The following is an 18,492-nucleotide window of genomic DNA, read 5'->3' on the forward strand; positions in this document are numbered from 1 at the left end:
AAGCCCTGCGCTGCAGCCCCGTGAGAGGCCGACAGAGGTCAGGAGAGCTCCACCCGCAGAGCCCGGGGCAGCTGGCTGTAGAGCCAGGCTCTGTTTGCACTGGGCACTCCCCTCAAACCGCAGGCAGATTGGCCCCGTCCATTGCATCCTACCAGGAAATGCACCTCCCTGAAGGTGCACACAGTAACCCGGTCTCTTGCAAGGTTGACGTAAGGGGGTCGTTATCTCTAGGTTCTTTGGGTTTAGAATTAGGACGGGCCTTTAGGGAACCCCCTCCAGGGCCCGGGGCCCAGATCCTTGTTCACAGAAGCAGCCCCGAAGGTTTGATTGGGCTTGGGTCTGGCTTGGGAATCTGTAGTTGTCAGAGTCTGACAAATCATGCCCAAGCCACACTCAAAGTCATTTTCTTGGCTTCTTTGCTACAGGCCAAGCCAGAAGGCGAGACTGGAGTGTCTGTCAACAGACCCAAACAGGCCATGGACCTTGGCGAGGGAGAGGGAACCTGAAGTTGGGGCTGAATGATGCATAAAAACCACAGAAAAACCCCCAAAAGCCACAGGGGAAACTTTCACATTTACAGCTCAGAGGACACTTTTTTTTTTCTTTTTCTTTCCAGCTTTATTTGAGAGAATGAAAGAACCAGAGCATCAGTCTGGCACATGCAATGCCTGGAATCAAACTCACGGTGTCGTGCTTTTAAGTCAAGCGCTCTACCCACTGCGTCCCCTCCGGGCTGCTATGCTTTAATTCCCCAACATTTTCCAGAATGCATGGAGAGAACAAGAGTCCCCAAACAGGTGGGCAGGGCCTGGTGGTCAGTCCTATGGGAACCTTCGGGGTGCCCCAATTACCCAAGATCATGGTGTAGACTATCTCCAGTGCAGAGTGGACAGTTGGGGAGGAAAAGGGACCGTGCCAATAGCCCTGGGGCCACCCCTCTGGATGGAACTGGCCAGTCAGAAGAGAAGCAGGTTCCATCTGCCTGGGACCTCTGGTTGGGACCAGCACTTGGCTACAGGAGCCAAAACTGCACTCAGCAGCTGGCCAGGAGAAGTGTTTTTACGAAACTCAAATAGGGTAGAGAACCTGTTCTACTGGCCATGCCCATATGAACTTGCTTTGGGGCCCAACCCCCATTGAGACTGATTTGGATCCTACAACAGCTGATCCTGAGAAAACTAAGTTGCTTTGATGTTTTTGAAAGCATGGGCATGGCTTCTAGCTCTCTTCTAGCTCCAAAACTTTTATGTTACACTGGCTTCCCTCTTCCTCCCTTTAAAAAGTCACCAGGAGGCAGCACAATGGATAGATGAAAGGCTTTCAAATCTGAGATTCTCAGGTCCCAGATTCAGTTTCAGCATCATCATAAGCACAGTGGAGCAGTGCTGTCTGTGGTCTCTCTCATAAAAATAAATCTTTAATTTTTTTTTTTTAACAAGTCAATGGGGTTGGGCATCAGGAAAAGGGGCTTCAGACCTGCAATATATATATATATATATTTGCCTCCTGGGTTTTGCCATGGCTATGAGTCTGTAATTCTACCACTCTTGGTTGATTCTTTCTTTCTTTTTCCCAGAGTACTGCACAGCTATGGTTTATGGGATTGAACCTGTGACTTCACAGCCTCAGACATGAAAACCTTTTGCATAACTATTATGCTGTTTATTCTGCCCTCTTTTCTTTTTTCTTTCAATTTCGGAAATAGAGAGGAAAAAACACTATAACACTGTTCCACTTGTGAAGCTTCCCATATGGTGGCCAGGGGCTGAAACCCATGCCTAAGAGTCCAACACTTTATCCACTGTGCTACCTCCTGAACAGTGACCTCCTCTCTTCTAAGGGCTGAGCCATTCCTTGTCCCCATTAGCAGCCACTCTCCAAGGTGATGGGCAAGAGCCAGGCTTGGGGTCAGTAGCAAGTAACCTCTCCCTCCCCACCCTGCCCCTAAACACCAGCTTAGAAGCAGATAGGTTTGTTTCTTGATCTGTTTAATACAAAATGGCACCTGCCACTCACTGTGCAGTTAGAACATGACCAGCTGTGGGCTGTTAGATAAATGAGTGTGGGCATCTCAGCTGGAGTGAAGCTAACCTCCTCAGGCTGCTGCCCAGGCAGCAGTGGGCAGCCACATGAACTGGCTCAGGGTTGGTAGACAGGCTTGCTTTCACAGACACCTCAGTAGGCAAGCGCAGGTGGCGCAAGGTGCAAAGACCGGCATAAGGATCCCGGTTCTAGCCCCTGGCTCCCTGCCTGCAGGGGAGTCAGTTCACAGGCGGTGAAGCAGGTCTTTCTCTGCCCCTCTCTATCTTCCCCTCCTCTCTCCATTTCTCTCTGTCCTATCTAACAATGATGACATCAATAACAACAACAATAATAACTACAACAATAAAACAACAAGGGCAACAAAAGGAAATAAATATTTAAAAAATAGTCCTTTCAAAAGCTCCTTTTGAGTTTCCTGAAACCACCAACACCTCTCCCAGGTTGAGCCTCATCATTGAGGCTTAGCACACACAGAGCAGGCCAGACCTCAGGAAGGGTCCAGAGATAGGAAGCACTGAGGAGCAGAGCTGACATGTCCCCTTCCAAGGAAAGGCCTCCTCTGGGTCTGGGCATATGTCTCAGTGGTTAGTGAAAGTCCGAGTTGAAGGCTCTGCCAATGACCAGCCGCCTCACCTCGCTGGTCCCTGCCCCGATCTCATACAGCTTGGCATCTCGCAGGAAGCGTCCCATGGGGAAGTCGTTGATGTAGCCATTGCCGCCTGCAGCCAGGGCAGAAGAGAAAAGACAAGACAGGGGTGATGACAGCTGCCGGGCTAGCGTTGCAGGTGTTTCTTCCCGGGCACGTGCTCTCTGGGTTGGAGAGAACTTGACCAGAGCCAACCTGGGCTGCTGCTTATTCAGCGACCAGGAGAGAGACCAGGAACTCACAGCGGAGCGGGAATGCATGCAATCCTTTATGGATCAGAGACAATGCTTTTATATCTTAGAAACTGGAAGTGGCAAATCGGAAAAGGAAATGGTTAGGAGAGGGGATGGAGAAAAGACCGTGAAGGCAGGAAGCTTCCATAGCAGCTGCTGTGAAAGTTCTAACCAGTGGGATTAAACAATACCCTCCAGGCAGGGCGGGTCTCAGGCAAAACAATGATTATGTAAATAGACCACAGCATCAAGCACTGCAGCATGAAGCAGGGTGGAGCTGGTGTAATGCCCAACAGACAGTGGGAAAGCTGGGGAAGTCCAAGACCAAGGGCACAGATATAGATTACAGAAAAGCGCCACAGCAGAGAAGGTGAGAAGGAAGTATATTGGGAATACTGACTGGGAGTGGGGAGTGTGGTCCTAGAGTGCTGGGGAGACCCATCAAGAAGAGATGGAGCAAGCCAGATGGGGGTACAGTGGAGAAAGCACTGGACTCTTAAGCCTGAGGTCCTGAGTCTGTGCCAGAGTGATGCTTTGGTTCTCTCTCTGCTTCTAGGAGGCCTCTCATCTGCTTGTCCCCTTGTAACTGGGCAGAAAAAGTCTGAAGGTGCCCAATCCTCGGTGGCTGGTAGAGGTGGTGTGAAGGGAAGAGGGTGTCACAAACCCAGAAGTGGGGTACTCACCCAGACACTGGATGCCGTCCAGTGCCACCTTTGTGGCGCACTCAGCAGAGTAGAGGATTACACCTGCACAGTCCTGTAGGGAGGTTGAGTTAGCAGCTCTGTGGGGCCACTCGGGAGCCTCACACTGCTCACTGCCCTGTCCTGCCCCACTTTACCTTGGGTGTGCAGTGGCCCTCATCACAGGCTTTGGCCACGTTGTAGACATACTGTCGACATGCCATGAGATGGGTGTACATGTCGGCCATCTTCCCCTGCATTAGCTAGGCACAGAAGGAGGCCACCAGTCAACAGGCTAGAGTCATGTCCCTCTAGAACATTCTCCCTCATTAGAAATGGGCTCAGCAGGCATGGAGAGGAGAGGGAAGGGGTTTGAAGTGGAGGTAAGTGGGATGTGGCCAGTCCACCTACAGTGACTTTGGGTGTTCCTGTTGGGGCCCCCCCTCCCACATCCTCACCTGTGTTCACCACTCTGCAGCCTACAATGCTGGGTTCATGCATCTCAAACAAGTGAGAAGGCTCTTTCATTGCCAGGGGACATCTGAAGAGCCTGCACCTCAGGTACTCAAGTTCATCTTGCTGCCACAGGGCAGCCAACACCCCTGCTCAGTCACTTACTGAAGAAAGTTCAAATGCTGGGGCATGGGGGATGGTGTTCTCAAGCATGATGCTCTAAGCTTGATCCCCAGCATGACATGTACCAGTGTGATGTGATGCTCCTCTGCTTCTTTCTCTTCTTTCCCCCTTCCTCATTAACAAATAAGCTCAAACTCAGTGAAAGAGTATGTTTCCACAAAAATCCCCCCCCTCACCTGGAAGTGGCCAATCTTCTGGCCGAAGGCTTCTCGCACATGCAAGTAGGGGATGGTGTGGTCCAGGACGGCCTGCATGATCCTGCCGGGGGTGGGGGGTGGAGGAGAGAGACACTAGGGGATGCCCTACTATTCCTCCCACTTCAGTTGGGGACAAAATTCTTGGGGGGGGGGGGTGAGACCCTGCAGCAGAAAGGGAGCTTGAGGGTGCTGGCCAGCCCTGCCTAGCTGCATCAGAGAACCCAGCACAGGGCCAGTCCAGGCCTGTGCTGCATCATGAGTAACTGGTTAGTGTTAGTCTGGGCCCTGAAGCTTGGTCTTACTACAGTGCCTTCAGTATAAGGAATGGATATGTGGGGGCTGGCAGGTGGCTTACCCAGTAGAACACACACACACTTTACTGTGTGAAAGAACTTGAATTTGAATCCCAGGCCACCAAATAGTAGCACTTGCCTGGGGGAAGCTTCACTAGTGGTACTTTATTGTCTCTCTTTCTCTGTCTCTCTCCCTCTACCTAGAGGAAGGAAAAGAAAAAAGGCTGCTAGGAAGGGTGGAGTTGTGCAGGCATGAGCTCCAGTTATATCCTTGGTGGAAACAAAAAATAAAGAAAAAAGAAAAAGTAAAGGAGGGGGTGGCATTGGAGAGAAAGCACAATGGTTATGCAAAAGGCTCTCATGCCTGAGGCTCCAAAGTCTCAGGTTCAGTTCTCAGCACCACCATGAGTCAGAGCTGAACAGTGCTCAAATATATATATATATACATATATAAATACATATATATATATATATGGGAAAAGAAAGGAAAAGAAAGGATCAGAAGGAAAGAAAGTCTCTGTAGAGGAGGAAGTTTTGTGTGAGTATTCCCACTGTACCCAAAGGGAAGGCAGTAGACCTCCCTCCAAGGAGCCTGAAAGGACCCAGCTGCCTCCTTCATACTCACCCCAGAGGTCCGCCAGCCAGCACCAGGCGCTCCAAGTCCAGTCCACTCATCAGCACGTACACGCCTTTGCCCAGGTGGCCCAGGATGTTAGTCTCTGAGAGACAGGCAGGCGAGGTCATGGGAGAGAGCTGCATGCAGTTGCCCCCCTCCTATAACCACTAATCCAGGACCTTGACTTATGTCACCTGACCTTCCACTAGGGCTATGGCTGAGGAAGAGGATGGAGCTGATGATGCAGCACTTGCTGGAGGGACAGCCCTGTACCCCCAAATGATATACCAGAGCCTGGCCATTAGACCCTCCCCTTCTTCCTGGGCTGCCTTTCATGGGAGAGAACAGTTATATTGGTCTAACAAGGCATCTTGCCCATTTCCTAGTTTCTTTTATACCTATGCCCTTAAGGGAGCGAGGCTTATGCTTCTCCTCAAGGTGAGTCTGTACTGGTCCACTGTCACCTCCCACCCAAGATCATGGTCATGCAAGACTGTCCTGACCAGATGATCACTCAATACTAGTAGACAGAAACTTCTGGGTGTGGCCAGGGGAGTGACATAGTAGGAAGGGTATTAGATTTACACCCAGGAGGTCCCAAGTCCAATCCCCAGCATCCCATGTATCAGAGTGATGCTAATTTGGCATCAACATTTTTACTAGAGTGCAGCTCAGGTCTGGCTTATGTGGTGTTGGGGACTGAACCTGGAACCTCAACGCATCAGGCATATTCTTTTGCATAACCATTATGTTGTCTCCCTGACTCCCTTTAGCATTTTTTTAATTTATTTTTCATTTTGTTGCCCTTGTCTTTTTAAAAAATTGTTGTTATAGTTATTATTGTTGTTGTTATTGATATCATTGTTGTTAGATAGGACAGAGAGAAGTGGAGAGAGGAGAGGAAGACAGAGAGGGGAAGAGAAAGATAGACACCTGCAGACCTGCTTCACCGCCTGTGAAGTGACCCCCCTGCAGGCGGGAAGCCGGGGGCTTGAACTGGGATTCTTATGCCAGTCCTTGCGCTTCGAGGCACGTGTGCTTAACCCACTTCGCTACCGCCTGACTCCTAGCATTTTTTTTTTAAGGCAGAAAGAGTGAGAGACCACAGCACTGAAGCTTCCTTCAGTGTGGTGGGGGATGGGCTTGAACCTGGCTTGCGCACATGGCAAAGCAGCGCACTATCCAAGTGAGCTGTTTCTCCAGGCCCTCTTTAGCATCATTAATGGATATGTCACAAAGGCTGTATAGGCAAATGTACCAGTGAATGTGAAGAACATCGAAAGTAAGAACAAATTTTACTTATCTTCCTTCCTTCCCTTTTTTTTTTTTTTTTGCCTCCAGTGTTATTGCTGGGGCTCCATGTCTGCACTACGTATCTACTGCTCCTGGAGGCTATCCCCCCCCTTTTTGTTGTCCTTGTTGTTCATTGTTGTCATTAGTATTATTGCCATTACTGTCATTATTGGATAGGACAGAGAGAAATGGAGAGAGGAGGGGAAGACAGAGAGGGGGAGAGAAAGATAGACATCTGCAGACCTGCTTCACCGCCTGTGAAGCAACACCCCTGCAGGTGGGAAGCCGAGGCTCAAACTGGGATCCTTATGCTGGTCCTTGTGCTTTGCCTCACGTGTGCTTAACCCGCTGTGCTACCACCCAGCCCCCTCCTTCCTTCCTCTATCTTTTCTTCTTTTTTAAAATTTAGTCACGTACATATTTTTTCTTCCTAAAATTTTACCCAGAGCACTACTTACCTCTAGCTTATGGTGGTGCCAAGGACTGAACCTGTGGCCTCAGAGCCTCAGGCATAAAAGTCTTTTGCACAGCCACTGTACCATCTCCCTAGCCCCTGATTTTACCTTTCTACTTCAGATACAGCATGCCAACCTCAGATGCTGTGTTACCTATACCAGAAATGTCACCTGCATTGCAGTCAAAGTGGGGATGCTACCGAAGCCCCACCCCCCACCCCCTTTGTCACTGTGTGTGTAGCTGGGGTAAGGGAGGGGTAGAGGGGTGTAAGGGGGAGGGGTTGTTCCTACAGACTTACCTGGAACCTTGCAGTCTTCAAAGATGAGCTCACATGTGTTGGAGCCTCGCATCCCCAGCTTGTCTAGCTTCTTGGCAGTGCTGAAGCCAGGCATGTCCTTCAGAGAAGCAGACAGAACAAGTCCCAGGGGCTCATAAGCATAAGGCCCAAGACTGGCACCTGGTTCTCCTTGGGCACTAGTCCAAACAGCCCTGCTCCACTCCTGCTCATGTCAGCTTCAATGCCCCACCCTGACCCTAGCCTCCTGAGCTGCTGGCAAGTTCTCCCAGCAGCAGTTTGTTCTCAGTGCAGAGCCCACAACCCTCCTGGTCCTATCCACTTCTGCTCACTCACGAGACTCCCACCATCACTCTACTCTTGTGCCCATTCCTCTGACATCTGGGCCAGCTGTGCCACCCAGGAACACCTGCCTGCTTCCCCCCAGCTAGTCAGGGGCCATCTGGGTTGGCATACTCCCAGCAGAAAAGCCAGGGGAGCTGTTCCTCCCCTCCAGGCTGGTGACAGCTAGGCTGTTGACTCAGACAGGCCCAGTGGTGCACTTGTCCATCTCTCCTTGCACCTCAGCATGTCTACCCATATGGGGCATATTAAAACCCTGTCAGCATTCATTCACAAAGTTCTTGACAACTCTTTGCCCTCAGCCCCACCTCACACAGGAGTCCTATTTTCCTGCTTCAAGGTCACCTGGACTCAGTCTCACTTCTCTTTCTTTTTAAAATTTTTAATCTTTATTTATTGGATAGAGACAGCCAGAAATTAAGAGGAAAGGGGGAGATAGAGAAGGGGAGAGACAGAGAGACACCTGCGGCCCTGCTTCACCACTTGTGAAGCTTTCCCCCTACAGGTGGGGACCACAGGCTTGAAGCCGGGTTCACTTCTCTTTTAACACACCATTGTCTGACTCACTCCCACCCACTTGGCTCATTCTTTCTCTCATATTTCTCTTTTTCTCAACCAGACCACTCAGCTGGGATCAAAACTGGACCTCTCACACCAAACCCTATGCTCTATTGTGCACTATGTTACTGGCCCATATTTTTCTTTCTCTAAAAATTTGCTCAGTTCTTGGGGCTGGGTGGTGATACACCTGGTAGAACACACATATCATGTGTGATGACCTAGATTCAAAATTCCTGATCCCCACCTGCAAGGGGGATGTTTCACAAGTGGAGGAGCAGTGCTACAGATGTCTCTTTCTGTCTCTCTCCCTCTGTATCTCCGCCTCTATTAAAAAAAATGTCAGGGGCAGAGGGAGATAATATAATGGTTATGCAAACAGACTCACATGCCTAGGGCTCCAAAATCCCAGGTTCAATCCCCCGTACCACCATCAGCCAGAGCTGAGCAGTGCTCTGCTATTAAAGAAAAAAAAAAAATTGAAGGATGACAGAGGACCTAGTCGGGGTTGTATTGTTATATGGGAAACTGGGGAATGTTATGCATGTACAAACTACTGTATTTACTGTTGAATGTAAAACATTAATTCCCCATTAAAGAAATAAAATAAAAAGCTGAAAAAAAAATTGTCATCTAGGAACAGTGGAGTTGTGTACGCACCAAGCCCTAGCAATAATTCTGGTGCCAAAAAAAAATTTGCTTAGTTCTCTCCCACTCTGTTTGAAATGTGATGCCAGGACTTGAACTCAGGACCTCCTGGGTCACATCTGTACATTCTTATTAAAGAGTTACTTATTTACTAGTGAGAGAGAGGACCACAGCATCACTCAGGACCCCATGCTTGAGGGTCCAAGGCTTTATCTGCTGTACCACCATCTGCGCCATTCTCTATTCTTAGAAATAAATGCATGGGCAATGGTAGATAGCACAATAATTATGCAGAGATTCTCTTGTGCCTGAGGTTCCAAAAATCCCAGGTTCAATCCCCTACACCACCATAAACCACAGCTGAGCACTGCTCTGGTAAAAAAAAAAAAAAAAAAAAAAAAAAAAAAGGAAGAAAGAAGAAAAGAAAGGAAGAAAGAAAAATGCAGGCTTCCAGATTCTTCTCTGACTCCAGCTCCATCTTCCCATAGGTCATCCCTGCTCACACATAACTCCTACTTCTGCTCTCACCACCCCCACCACCTCCCATGACAGCTGCCTCCTTTCAGTCCTCCTGTGCCTGAACTTTTACACATGACTTGGCTCCCTGGATTGTACCCATGCTCCCTGGACTCCAGTTCCTGTCCATGATCCTTTCAGTCAAGACTGAAAGCATCTCAGCCTCCCTCCCCCAGGAGTCTAGGCAGGGCACACAGTACTAATGGACTCTGCCATCAGCTCAAGGAAGATCATACCTAGCACCACTTATGGGAGACAGAAGTCCCCCACCATGCAAACCTCTCCCTCACCTTCTCCACAATGAAGGCTGTGATGCCCCGAGACACTGGCACGGCTGCCAAGTCGGTCTTGGCATAGACGATAAGCACGTCAGCATCAGGGCCATTGGTGATCCAGAATTTATTGCCATTCAGGATGTAATGGTCACCTGAGAATGAGAAGTTGCTTACCTGAGCCAGTCAGCCCGAAGCCCTCCTCCCAGGTGGTAGGTACATAGCTGCTGGCTGTGTCACAGCTCTGCAAACCCAGCAGAGCCTCTCTCCTACCTACCCTCCCCCCAAGCAGCTGCCCCCTCACCCTAAAATGGGCTGCCCTTTGGTCACTTCAACATCAAATCCAGCAGGGTCTCACCTTTCTTTTCTGCTTTGAGCCGCATGGAGACCACGTCAGAGCCGGCGTTGGGCTCACTCATGGCCAGAGCACCAATGAATTCACCACTGATGAGCTGCAAGGAGACAAGAGTCCTGGGCTGGTCAGGACTCACCGACTGTTGCTACACCACCTGCTCTGCTCACATGACGCCCCTCCAGACTGCTCTCAGATGAGGACTGGGAATTTCCCAGGAGAGCAGGCTAATATGTCAGTCTGAAAAATCTCTCTCCTCCTCCTATTCTATCTGCAAAGGAAGCTAGTCTCAATCTTCCATTTATTTTATTCTCTCTATTTTAGACTTGTTTACTAGTGAGGAAGAAACAGAATCAGAGCATCACTCTGGCACATGTGATGTAAGGGCCAAATTCAAGACCTCACATTTCAGTGTCCAGAGGTCTATCCACGGTGTCATCTTCTGGGCTACATCTCCCATTTCTTGATGTGTTCTACACGCACTGTCCAGTAACCCACATGGCATATTTTTACCTGTTTTTATTTGTTTTTTTTTTCCATCAGGGTTACAGCTGGGGCTTGGTGTCTATATGGCTCCACTATTCCTGAAGGCCATCCCTCACCTTTCCTTTCTTTGTGATAGAGGGTGAGAGACAGAGGAGAAATACCTGTAGTACTTATTCCACTGTTCATGAAGCTTCCCCACTGCAGGTGGAGACTGGAGACTTGAATCTGGTTCTTTGTGCATGGTAATGCGTATGCTCTATTAGGTATGCCATGACCCCTTCAGTGAAGAATTTTATTATTTAAGTATTTTATTTATTATTGAGAGAGACAGGAGGAGAGAGAATTAACCAAAGCATCACTCTGGTACATATGCTACCAGGGAGCAAACTTGAGACCTCATGCTTGAGAATCCAATACTTTATCTTCTGTGCCATTTGCCAGATTGCATTAATGAAGAGGTTTTTAAAAATATTTATTTTCCCTTTTTTTTGCCCTTTATTATTATTATTGTTGTTATAGTAGTTATTATTGATTTCGTTGTTGTTGGATAGGATAGAGAGAAATAGAGAGAGGAGGGGAAGACGGAGAGGGGGAGAGAAAGATAGACACCTGCAGACCTGCTTCACCGCCTGTGAAATGACTCCCCTGCAGATGGTGAGCGGGGGGCTCGAACCGGGATCCTTATGCCGGTCCTTGTGCTTTGCGCTGCGTGCGCTTAGCCTGCTGTGCTACTGCCCGACTCCCAATGAAGAGTTTTAAAACAAATCCCTGTGATCTTCCTTGCCATACCTGGCTCAGGGCATGGCATGTTATAGTGAGAGGTACAATTTAGCATGCTCATGTGCACCAAATGGTGGCTACAACAGAGCAGCCTATATCTTACTCCCCATTTTCTCACCTTGGGCAGGTATTTCCCCTTCTGAGCTTCATTTCCATTCCGGACCAACTGGTTGATGCAGAGGTTGGAGTGGGCACCATAACTTAGTCCCACGGCACCCGAGGCTCGGGATATCTCTTCCATCACCAGCACATGCTCCAGGTATCCTAGGCCTGAGCCACCGTACTGGACTGAGAGTGGAGGAGATGCAAAGATGTGGAAGAAGCAGCCAAGATAATATTAGTACACAGACAGGCACCTGACTTCAATCAAGGGAGACTCTGCAATGCTTTTGAGCAAGCAGAAATACCAGACTTATTACTGAATCTGCTCAAGGAATTATAGAACTGGTTTTGCAGAGGTATCATTGTTATTCCTATTTTAGCCTGGAGACACTTCTGAATGAAGACCAAAAAAGCCTGAGCCCTAGGAGTTCAAAAAACCATAGAAGTGACCTGGTAGGTGATATAGTGGATAAAGTATTACATTCTTAAGCATGAGATCCTGAATTTGATTTCTGGCATTACCTGTACCAGAGTGATATTCTGGTTCTTTATCACTCTCCATCTCTCTCTCTCTAGTAATTAAATAAATAAACCTTTTTTAAAAATCACAGAAATGAAGAGGCAGGTAAATACATGAAGAAAGAGGGCCTGGAGTTTAATAGAGAAACATGGAGAGGAAGGATCAAGGTACTGAGGAGAGAAACAAAGTAAAGGATGTAGATGCAAACAACCCAGGAAAGAGAAAGGAGATTGTCATAGCATGTTTTTTAAAAATATTTATTTATTCTCTTTTGTTGCCCTTGTTGTTTTATTGTTGTAGTTATTATTGTTGTTGTTATTAATGTTGTCATTGTTGGACAGGACAGAGAGAAATGGAGAAATGAGGGAAAGATAGAGGGGGGAGAGAAAGATCGACACCTGCAGACCTGCTTCACCACTTGTGACTTCCCTGCAGGTGGGGAAGCGAGGGCTCAAACAGGGATTCTTACGTTGGTCCTTGCGCTTTGCACCATGTGCGCTTAACCCACTGCGCTACTGCCTGACTCCCATAGCATGGGTTTTGACCTCAAGAAGCAGGTGTAGTGGCCTGGGAGGTGGTGCGATCCTGAGTTCAGGCCCTGGCATGTGCCAGGGTGCCAGAGTGATACTCCAGTTCTCTCTCCAACTCTTCATAAATGGAGGAAAGAGGAGGGGAGAAGGAAACATACTAAGTAGACAAAAGAGCCACAGCCTGGGAGAAAACCTGAACAACACAGCAGAGGGCAGGCAAGAGGCAGGCAGGTAATCTACAGCTCATGTCATATGTGACTTCTCCTTTCAGCAGATCCCACATCAAAGGGACTGGGTTATTTAGTACTCCTACCCACTGGCAAGACCTCTATAAATATTTACTCTGACCAAGCCTTTAAGCTTGTGCTTGCTCCCTGCCCTCCCAAACCAGCATACCCCTCCAGGCAGGAAAACTCACTGGTGAATGACATCAGAACAGCAACCAGGATGTAGAATGAGTTCTCAGACCTAGCTTTCAAGGTCCCCCCGCTTCAAGGGGTTTTCTCAGATATCTACTGGCCTCCTTCTAGTCCCAGTTAGGAAGGAGGCTCAGTTTAGAACACCTGCTCTCGGGTCACACAAGCTTGCCCTCCATTCCTGGTTTTGGGAGACAGCATTGGAGAAAATTTCTCTGAGTTGCTGGGACTCACTGGGTACATGTGCTGTTAATATACTTCTTTGTTGGGAGTCAGGAGGTAGAGCAGCGGGTTAAGCGCAGGAGGTGCAAAACACAAGGACTGGTGTAAGGATCCTGGTTCAAGACCCTGGCTCCCCACCTGCAGGGGGGTCGCTTCACAAGTGGTGAAGCAGGTCTGCAGGTGTCGATCTTTCTCTCCCCTTCTCTGTCTTCCCCTTCTCTCTCCATTTCTCTCTATCCTATCCAACAACGATGACATCAACAACAACAACTACAACAATAAAACAACAAGGGCACCAAATGGGAATGAATAAATAAATATTTTAAAAAATATATATACTTATTTGGTTTTTCCTCCTATGGATCTGATGCTTGTTTACTTGTCCAACCTCTGAAGAAACTGAAGGGATCCATAATACTTTCTCTAAATGATAATTTAATTTATTAATAAGACAGAGAGACACAGAGAGAATCAGAACATCACTCTGACACATGTGATGCCAGAGATCAAACTCGGGACCTCATGCCTATAAATCCAATATTCAGGCCACTGTGCCACCTCCTGAGCTACAATATTTCCCCCTCTCTCTTCCTTCCTTCCTTCCTTCCTTCCTTCCTTCCTTCCTTCCTTCCTTCTTCCTTTTGCCACCAGGGTTATTGCTGGGGCTCTGTGTCTGCATAACAAATATACTATTCCCAGGAGCCATTTTCCTTCTTTCTTTCCTTTAGTAGGGTAGAGAGAAATTGAGAAAGGAGAAGGAGATAGAGAGGGAAAGAGACAGATAGCTGCAGCCCTGCTTTATCACTTGTGAAGCTTCTCCTACATGTGGGTACTGAACATTTGAACTCAGATCCTTGTACATGGTAATATGAATTCACTCAGGTGAGCCACAGAGTAGATCCTCTCTCTCTCTCTTTGAGATATTGATGGGGGGGGAGGGGACAGAGACACCTATAGCACAGTTCCACAGCTTGTGCAGCTTCCACTACAAGTGGGAACCAGGGGCTTGAACACAGTTCCTCAAATATGGATGTTTGTGTGTTTTACTAGGTGAGCCACCACCTGGCCCCAAGGCATTTTAAATTTTACTTCTTACTCTTGGATTGTTGGTATGCTTCTAAGACCCCTTCTGTTTCACTGGTTTAATCCCCCCTGCTTAACACTGTATTCTATTTACATAACCACTGTTAACTAAGCACTGCCCTGCCTGCAGGGCATTGGTTTAATCCCCACTGGTTCATGATGTCTTTTTGCTCTGCCCCCTCTTGTAGTACACCCTGATTTGCACCAGTCACTTTTCGCTCCACCCTCTCTACATCACATCCTGTTTCCCCCTACTTGGCAAATATATATATATATATGGGCAGGATTGTGATTATATATAGTTTAGATGGCTTAGATTGTGCTGCATTCTACATGAATAAAGAGATATTGCTTTTCAGCTCAGCCATGAGTCCCTGGTCATCTGTCTCCCACCCGCGAAGCTAGCCCGGCATTGGATGAGTAATACGAGATTTCCCTGTCACAAAACTTTCTGGGAAAAGAAAGACTGAATAAAGTTAGCTTTGTGAATGCCACTATAGCTGTAGGGCTTTATCCTTAATATGGGTCAGTCCATTGGTTTTGTTTTTCCCAAGAGCTTTGACATACTCTCAATAAATTGAATTCCCAGTTTATTTATTTTATTTTTTTAAAATTTATTTTCCCTTTTGTTGCCCCTGTTTTTCATTGTTATAGTTATTATTGTTGTTGTTGTTGTACAGGACAGAGAGAAATGTATAGAGAAGGGGAAGACAGAGGGGGTAGAGAAAGATAAGACACCTGCAGACCTGTTTCACTGCCTGTGAAGGGACTACCTTACAGGTGGGGAGCTGGGGGCTCGAACCAGGATCCTTACGCCGGTCCTTGCGCTTTGCCCCATGTGCGCTTAATCCTCTGTGCTACCGCCCGATTCCTTAATTTTTTTTTTTTTTTGTCTCTAGGGTTATTGCTAGGGCTCGGTGACTGAACTATGAATCCACTATTCCTGGAGACCATTTTTTTCCATTTTTGTTTCCCTTGTTGTTGTTGTCAGTTAGGACAAAGAGAAATCATGAGAGGAGGGGAAGACAGAGCAGAGAAGAGAAAGATAGACACCTGCAGACCTGCTTCACCGCCTGTGAAGCAACTCCCCTGCAGGTGGGGAGCCAGGGGCTCAAACCAGGATCCTTACACCAGCCCTTGTGCTTTGCGCCACCAGTGCTTAACCTGCTGAGCTACTGCTCAAACCCCGAACTGGGATTCTTAGCAGGTCCTTGCACTTTGTTTGTGCCATGTGCGCTTAACCCACTGCACTACTGCCTGGCCCCTATCTATTTTAAATATATATTTAATATTTATTCATTTCCTTTTTGTTGACCTTGTTTTTATTGTAGTTATTATTGTTATTATTATTGATGTCATTGTTTTTGGATAGGATAGAGATAAATGGAGAGAGGAGAGGAAGACAGAGAGGGGAAGAAAAAGACAGACACCTGCAGACCTGCTTCACTGCTTATGAAGCAACTCCCCTGCAGGTGGGAAGCCGGGGGCTCGAACCAGGATCCTCACGTCGGTCCTTGAGCTTTGCGCCACGTGTGCTTAACCCACTGCACTACCACCCGACTCTCTACTTTTTTTCTTAACAGATGAGAGAGACAGAAAAGAGAGACACGAGAGATGGGAAGATAGCTAGCTGAGTAGTGCTTTTGTCTCTTTGTCATGAAAAGAAAGACAGAAAGAAGGGGAAAAAGAAAAGGAAGGAAGAAAAAAAAGCATTATTTTCACAGTGGAGACCTAACTCACAGTAGTAGAGTACAAGTCTTCCCATGCTTAAGGGCCTAGACTCAAACCCCAGCACAAGGGAGTGCAGAGACATTAGGGGAAGTGCCTGGGATAATAGAATGGTACTATGCTCTTTCCCTCTCTGTCTCTCCTTTATGTGAAAGAAAAAGTTGGTTTAGGATCAGTGGAACTGAACAAACACTAGATTGCAGGTACTACCAAAAAAAGGTAAAAGTTCTCTAAGGAATGAAACTAGGGGCCAGGTGGTGGTGTACCTAGTTGAGTGTGCATGTTACAATGCTCAAGGACCTGGGTTCGAACCCCCAGTTCCCACCTGCAGGAAAGCTCTGTGAGTGGTAAAGCAGTGTTGCAGGTGTCTCTCTGTCTCTCTCCTTCTCTATCACTCCCTTCCCTCTGGCTGTCTTTACCCAATAAATAAATAAAGGTAATTTTTTTAAAATACTTTATTTAGTGAAAGAGGGATACAGAGAGAAAGATGCACAAGAGAGAGCTATCAGAACACTGCTCAGCTCTGGCTTATGGTGGTGCTGGGGACTGAACCTGGGACTTAAGAGCCTCAGGCTTGAAAGTCTTTTGCATAACCATTATGCTGTCTTCCCAGCCCTAAAGATAATTTTTTAAAAAAGGAATGAAACTATACTCACCTGGGGCTGTGATACCCAGGACTCCCAGCTGCCCCAGCTGCTTCCAGAACTCCTATCAATGGAAAAGAGTCAGCGAAATGAGTGGTGAGAAGGTGCCAGGTGTAGGGGCTGCCACTTCTGGAACAAGCAATCCCGGGAGGTTCTCAGAAAGGGGCTGCTTTCTGAGGAAAGCTTCATTGACCAGGACATTCTATGCACCCTTCCAGGCACCAGTGCACTCAGACCACCATGACCTAGCTCCCAAACTATCCTCCATGCTCAATATAGGCCTTACTGACTTACCCGAAGGTTCTTGAACTCATTGCTTTGATCGATCTCCTGGGCCTGGGGAGCGAGGTGCTCCTGCAGGAACTTGGTCATGGTGTGGCGTAGCTAGAGGGGAGAGGTAGACAGAGATACTGGATGCATCCTGTGGCCACAGAAAATAGTGCCTCTACTGTGGAAGACACGGTCAGGAAAAGAAACTCCAAGGGAACCTCAGCAAATAGCAAAGGCACACTACTCTGTGCTTCCTCAGAAATGGCCTTTATATTCCTTTCTGAAATCATGTTTTAAATTGTATTTATTTATTTTTATTGCCACCAGGGTTGTTGCTAGGGTTTGGTGCCTGCACAATGAATGCACACCTGGTTGAGCACACCCAGCCCCTGAAGATCATTGCCTCCTCCCAACCCTTCCTCAGTACTTTTGTCACCCCACCCCCACTGTGTTTCAGTCACAGCCCCCTTCCATCCCAGGCACCTGTCGAGCTTTTTTCTGTTTCTGCTCAAGATAAAAATGATGATTCAGGGGGTCGGGCGGTAACGCAACGAGTTAAGCGCATGTGGCGCCAAGCGCAAGGACCGGCAAGGATCCCGGTTCGAGCCCCCGGCTCCCCACCTGCTGGAGAGTCGCTTCACAGACGGTGAAGCAGGTCTGCACGTGTCTATCTTTCTATCCTCCTCTCTGTCTTCCCCTCCTCTCTCCATTTCTCTCTGTCCTATCCAACAACAAATAGCATCATCAACAGCAGTGATAACCACAACAAGGGTACGACAACAAGAGCAACAAAAGGGGGAAAAATCCACTCCAGGAGCAGTGGATTCATGGTGCAGGCACTGAGCCCCAGCAATAACCCTGGAGGCAAGAAAAAAAAAAAGATGATTCAATCAGTGATAAACTTTTCTTGGACTATATGAGGATTAGGACAGCACCCTTTCTGCCAAAAGTGATTCAAAAAAACCCCTGCTAACTAAATTTGGGTTGGGCACTCATTTAGAGAGACAGAAGAATCACATCCTAGGAGAGCCCCAAGCCAGCGTCCAAGGCTGATCCAGTCTCTTTTCTCCAGGGGGTTTCAGCTCCATATATTTATCTGGATCAACTGCCCTAACTTTATGCTCAACTTTTGCTTTGTCCCCAGAGGCTGAAAAATCAGAGTGGATCAACAATGCATTTCAAGTACCCTCTTGCCCCCAGGTGAGTATTCAAAGAAGAGTACGGCTGATGGAGTAGGCAAGAGAGTCACAGACTTGTTAGATACTAGTGTTCGGGTGGAAGAGGATTTGAAACAGGCTGGAGTACTTTTGCTACCTGTAGGCGGCCCGCGCTGCCCCCGCGCTGGCCCCGCGCTGCTTCCGCGCTGCCCTCGCAGGCGGCATCACATATTATTCGTGCACACACTAGCTGGGAGCGGACCAGGGCCTACCTGCTTCTGCTCCTCGCTGAGACGGTTAATTGCATCATCCACGGGCAATTGTGAGTAGGTCCGCGGGAGGCCCAGGACAGGCAGCCACAGGGGGCGCCGCAGATTCCAGCTCGCCGCGCGCAGACCCAGCACCCATAGCGCTGACGCCATCTCTGCCCAGTCCTGTGTAGAGCAGAAGGTCGTCTCCAGCCTCAGGGGTTCCGCCA

General features: G+C 48.1%; 1 protein-coding gene across 1 annotated transcript; it reads right to left on the reverse strand.

Moving 5' to 3' along the window:
• Positions 1–1,971: 1,971 nt before the first annotated feature.
• Positions 1,972–18,492, reverse strand: IVD (isovaleryl-CoA dehydrogenase). Its single transcript, XM_007538056.3, has 12 exons — positions 18,287–18,492; positions 16,882–16,971; positions 16,600–16,651; positions 11,461–11,630; positions 10,083–10,176; positions 9,743–9,879; positions 7,392–7,488; positions 5,354–5,447; positions 4,415–4,496; positions 3,761–3,865; positions 3,606–3,678; positions 1,972–2,762 (listed from the first exon to the last, which is right to left on the reverse strand). Exons 1-12 carry the CDS (start codon positions 18,434–18,436, stop codon positions 2,629–2,631), a joined length of 1,278 nt encoding a protein of 425 aa, XP_007538118.1. The 5' UTR covers positions 18,437–18,492; the 3' UTR covers positions 1,972–2,628.

Source organism: Erinaceus europaeus, chromosome 16 (genome assembly GCF_950295315.1).
Source record: "Erinaceus europaeus chromosome 16, mEriEur2.1, whole genome shotgun sequence".
NCBI lineage: Eukaryota > Metazoa > Chordata > Mammalia > Eulipotyphla > Erinaceidae > Erinaceus > Erinaceus europaeus.

Excerpts from the sequence above, each read along its gene's own strand:
- IVD (XM_007538056.3), bottom strand. The coding sequence starts at position 18,436 with ATGGCGTCAGCGCTATGGGTGCTGGGTCTGCGCGCGGCGAGCTGGAAT. Across the intron at positions 10,177-11,460 it reads AGGGGAAATACCTGCCCAAG|CTCATCAGTGGTGAATTCAT; the intron begins GTGAGAAAATGG and ends GTCTCCTTGCAG. Across the intron at positions 4,497-5,353 it reads CTGGCTGGCGGACCTCTGGG|GATCATGCAGGCCGTCCTGG; the intron begins GTGAGTATGAAG and ends CACCCCCGGCAG.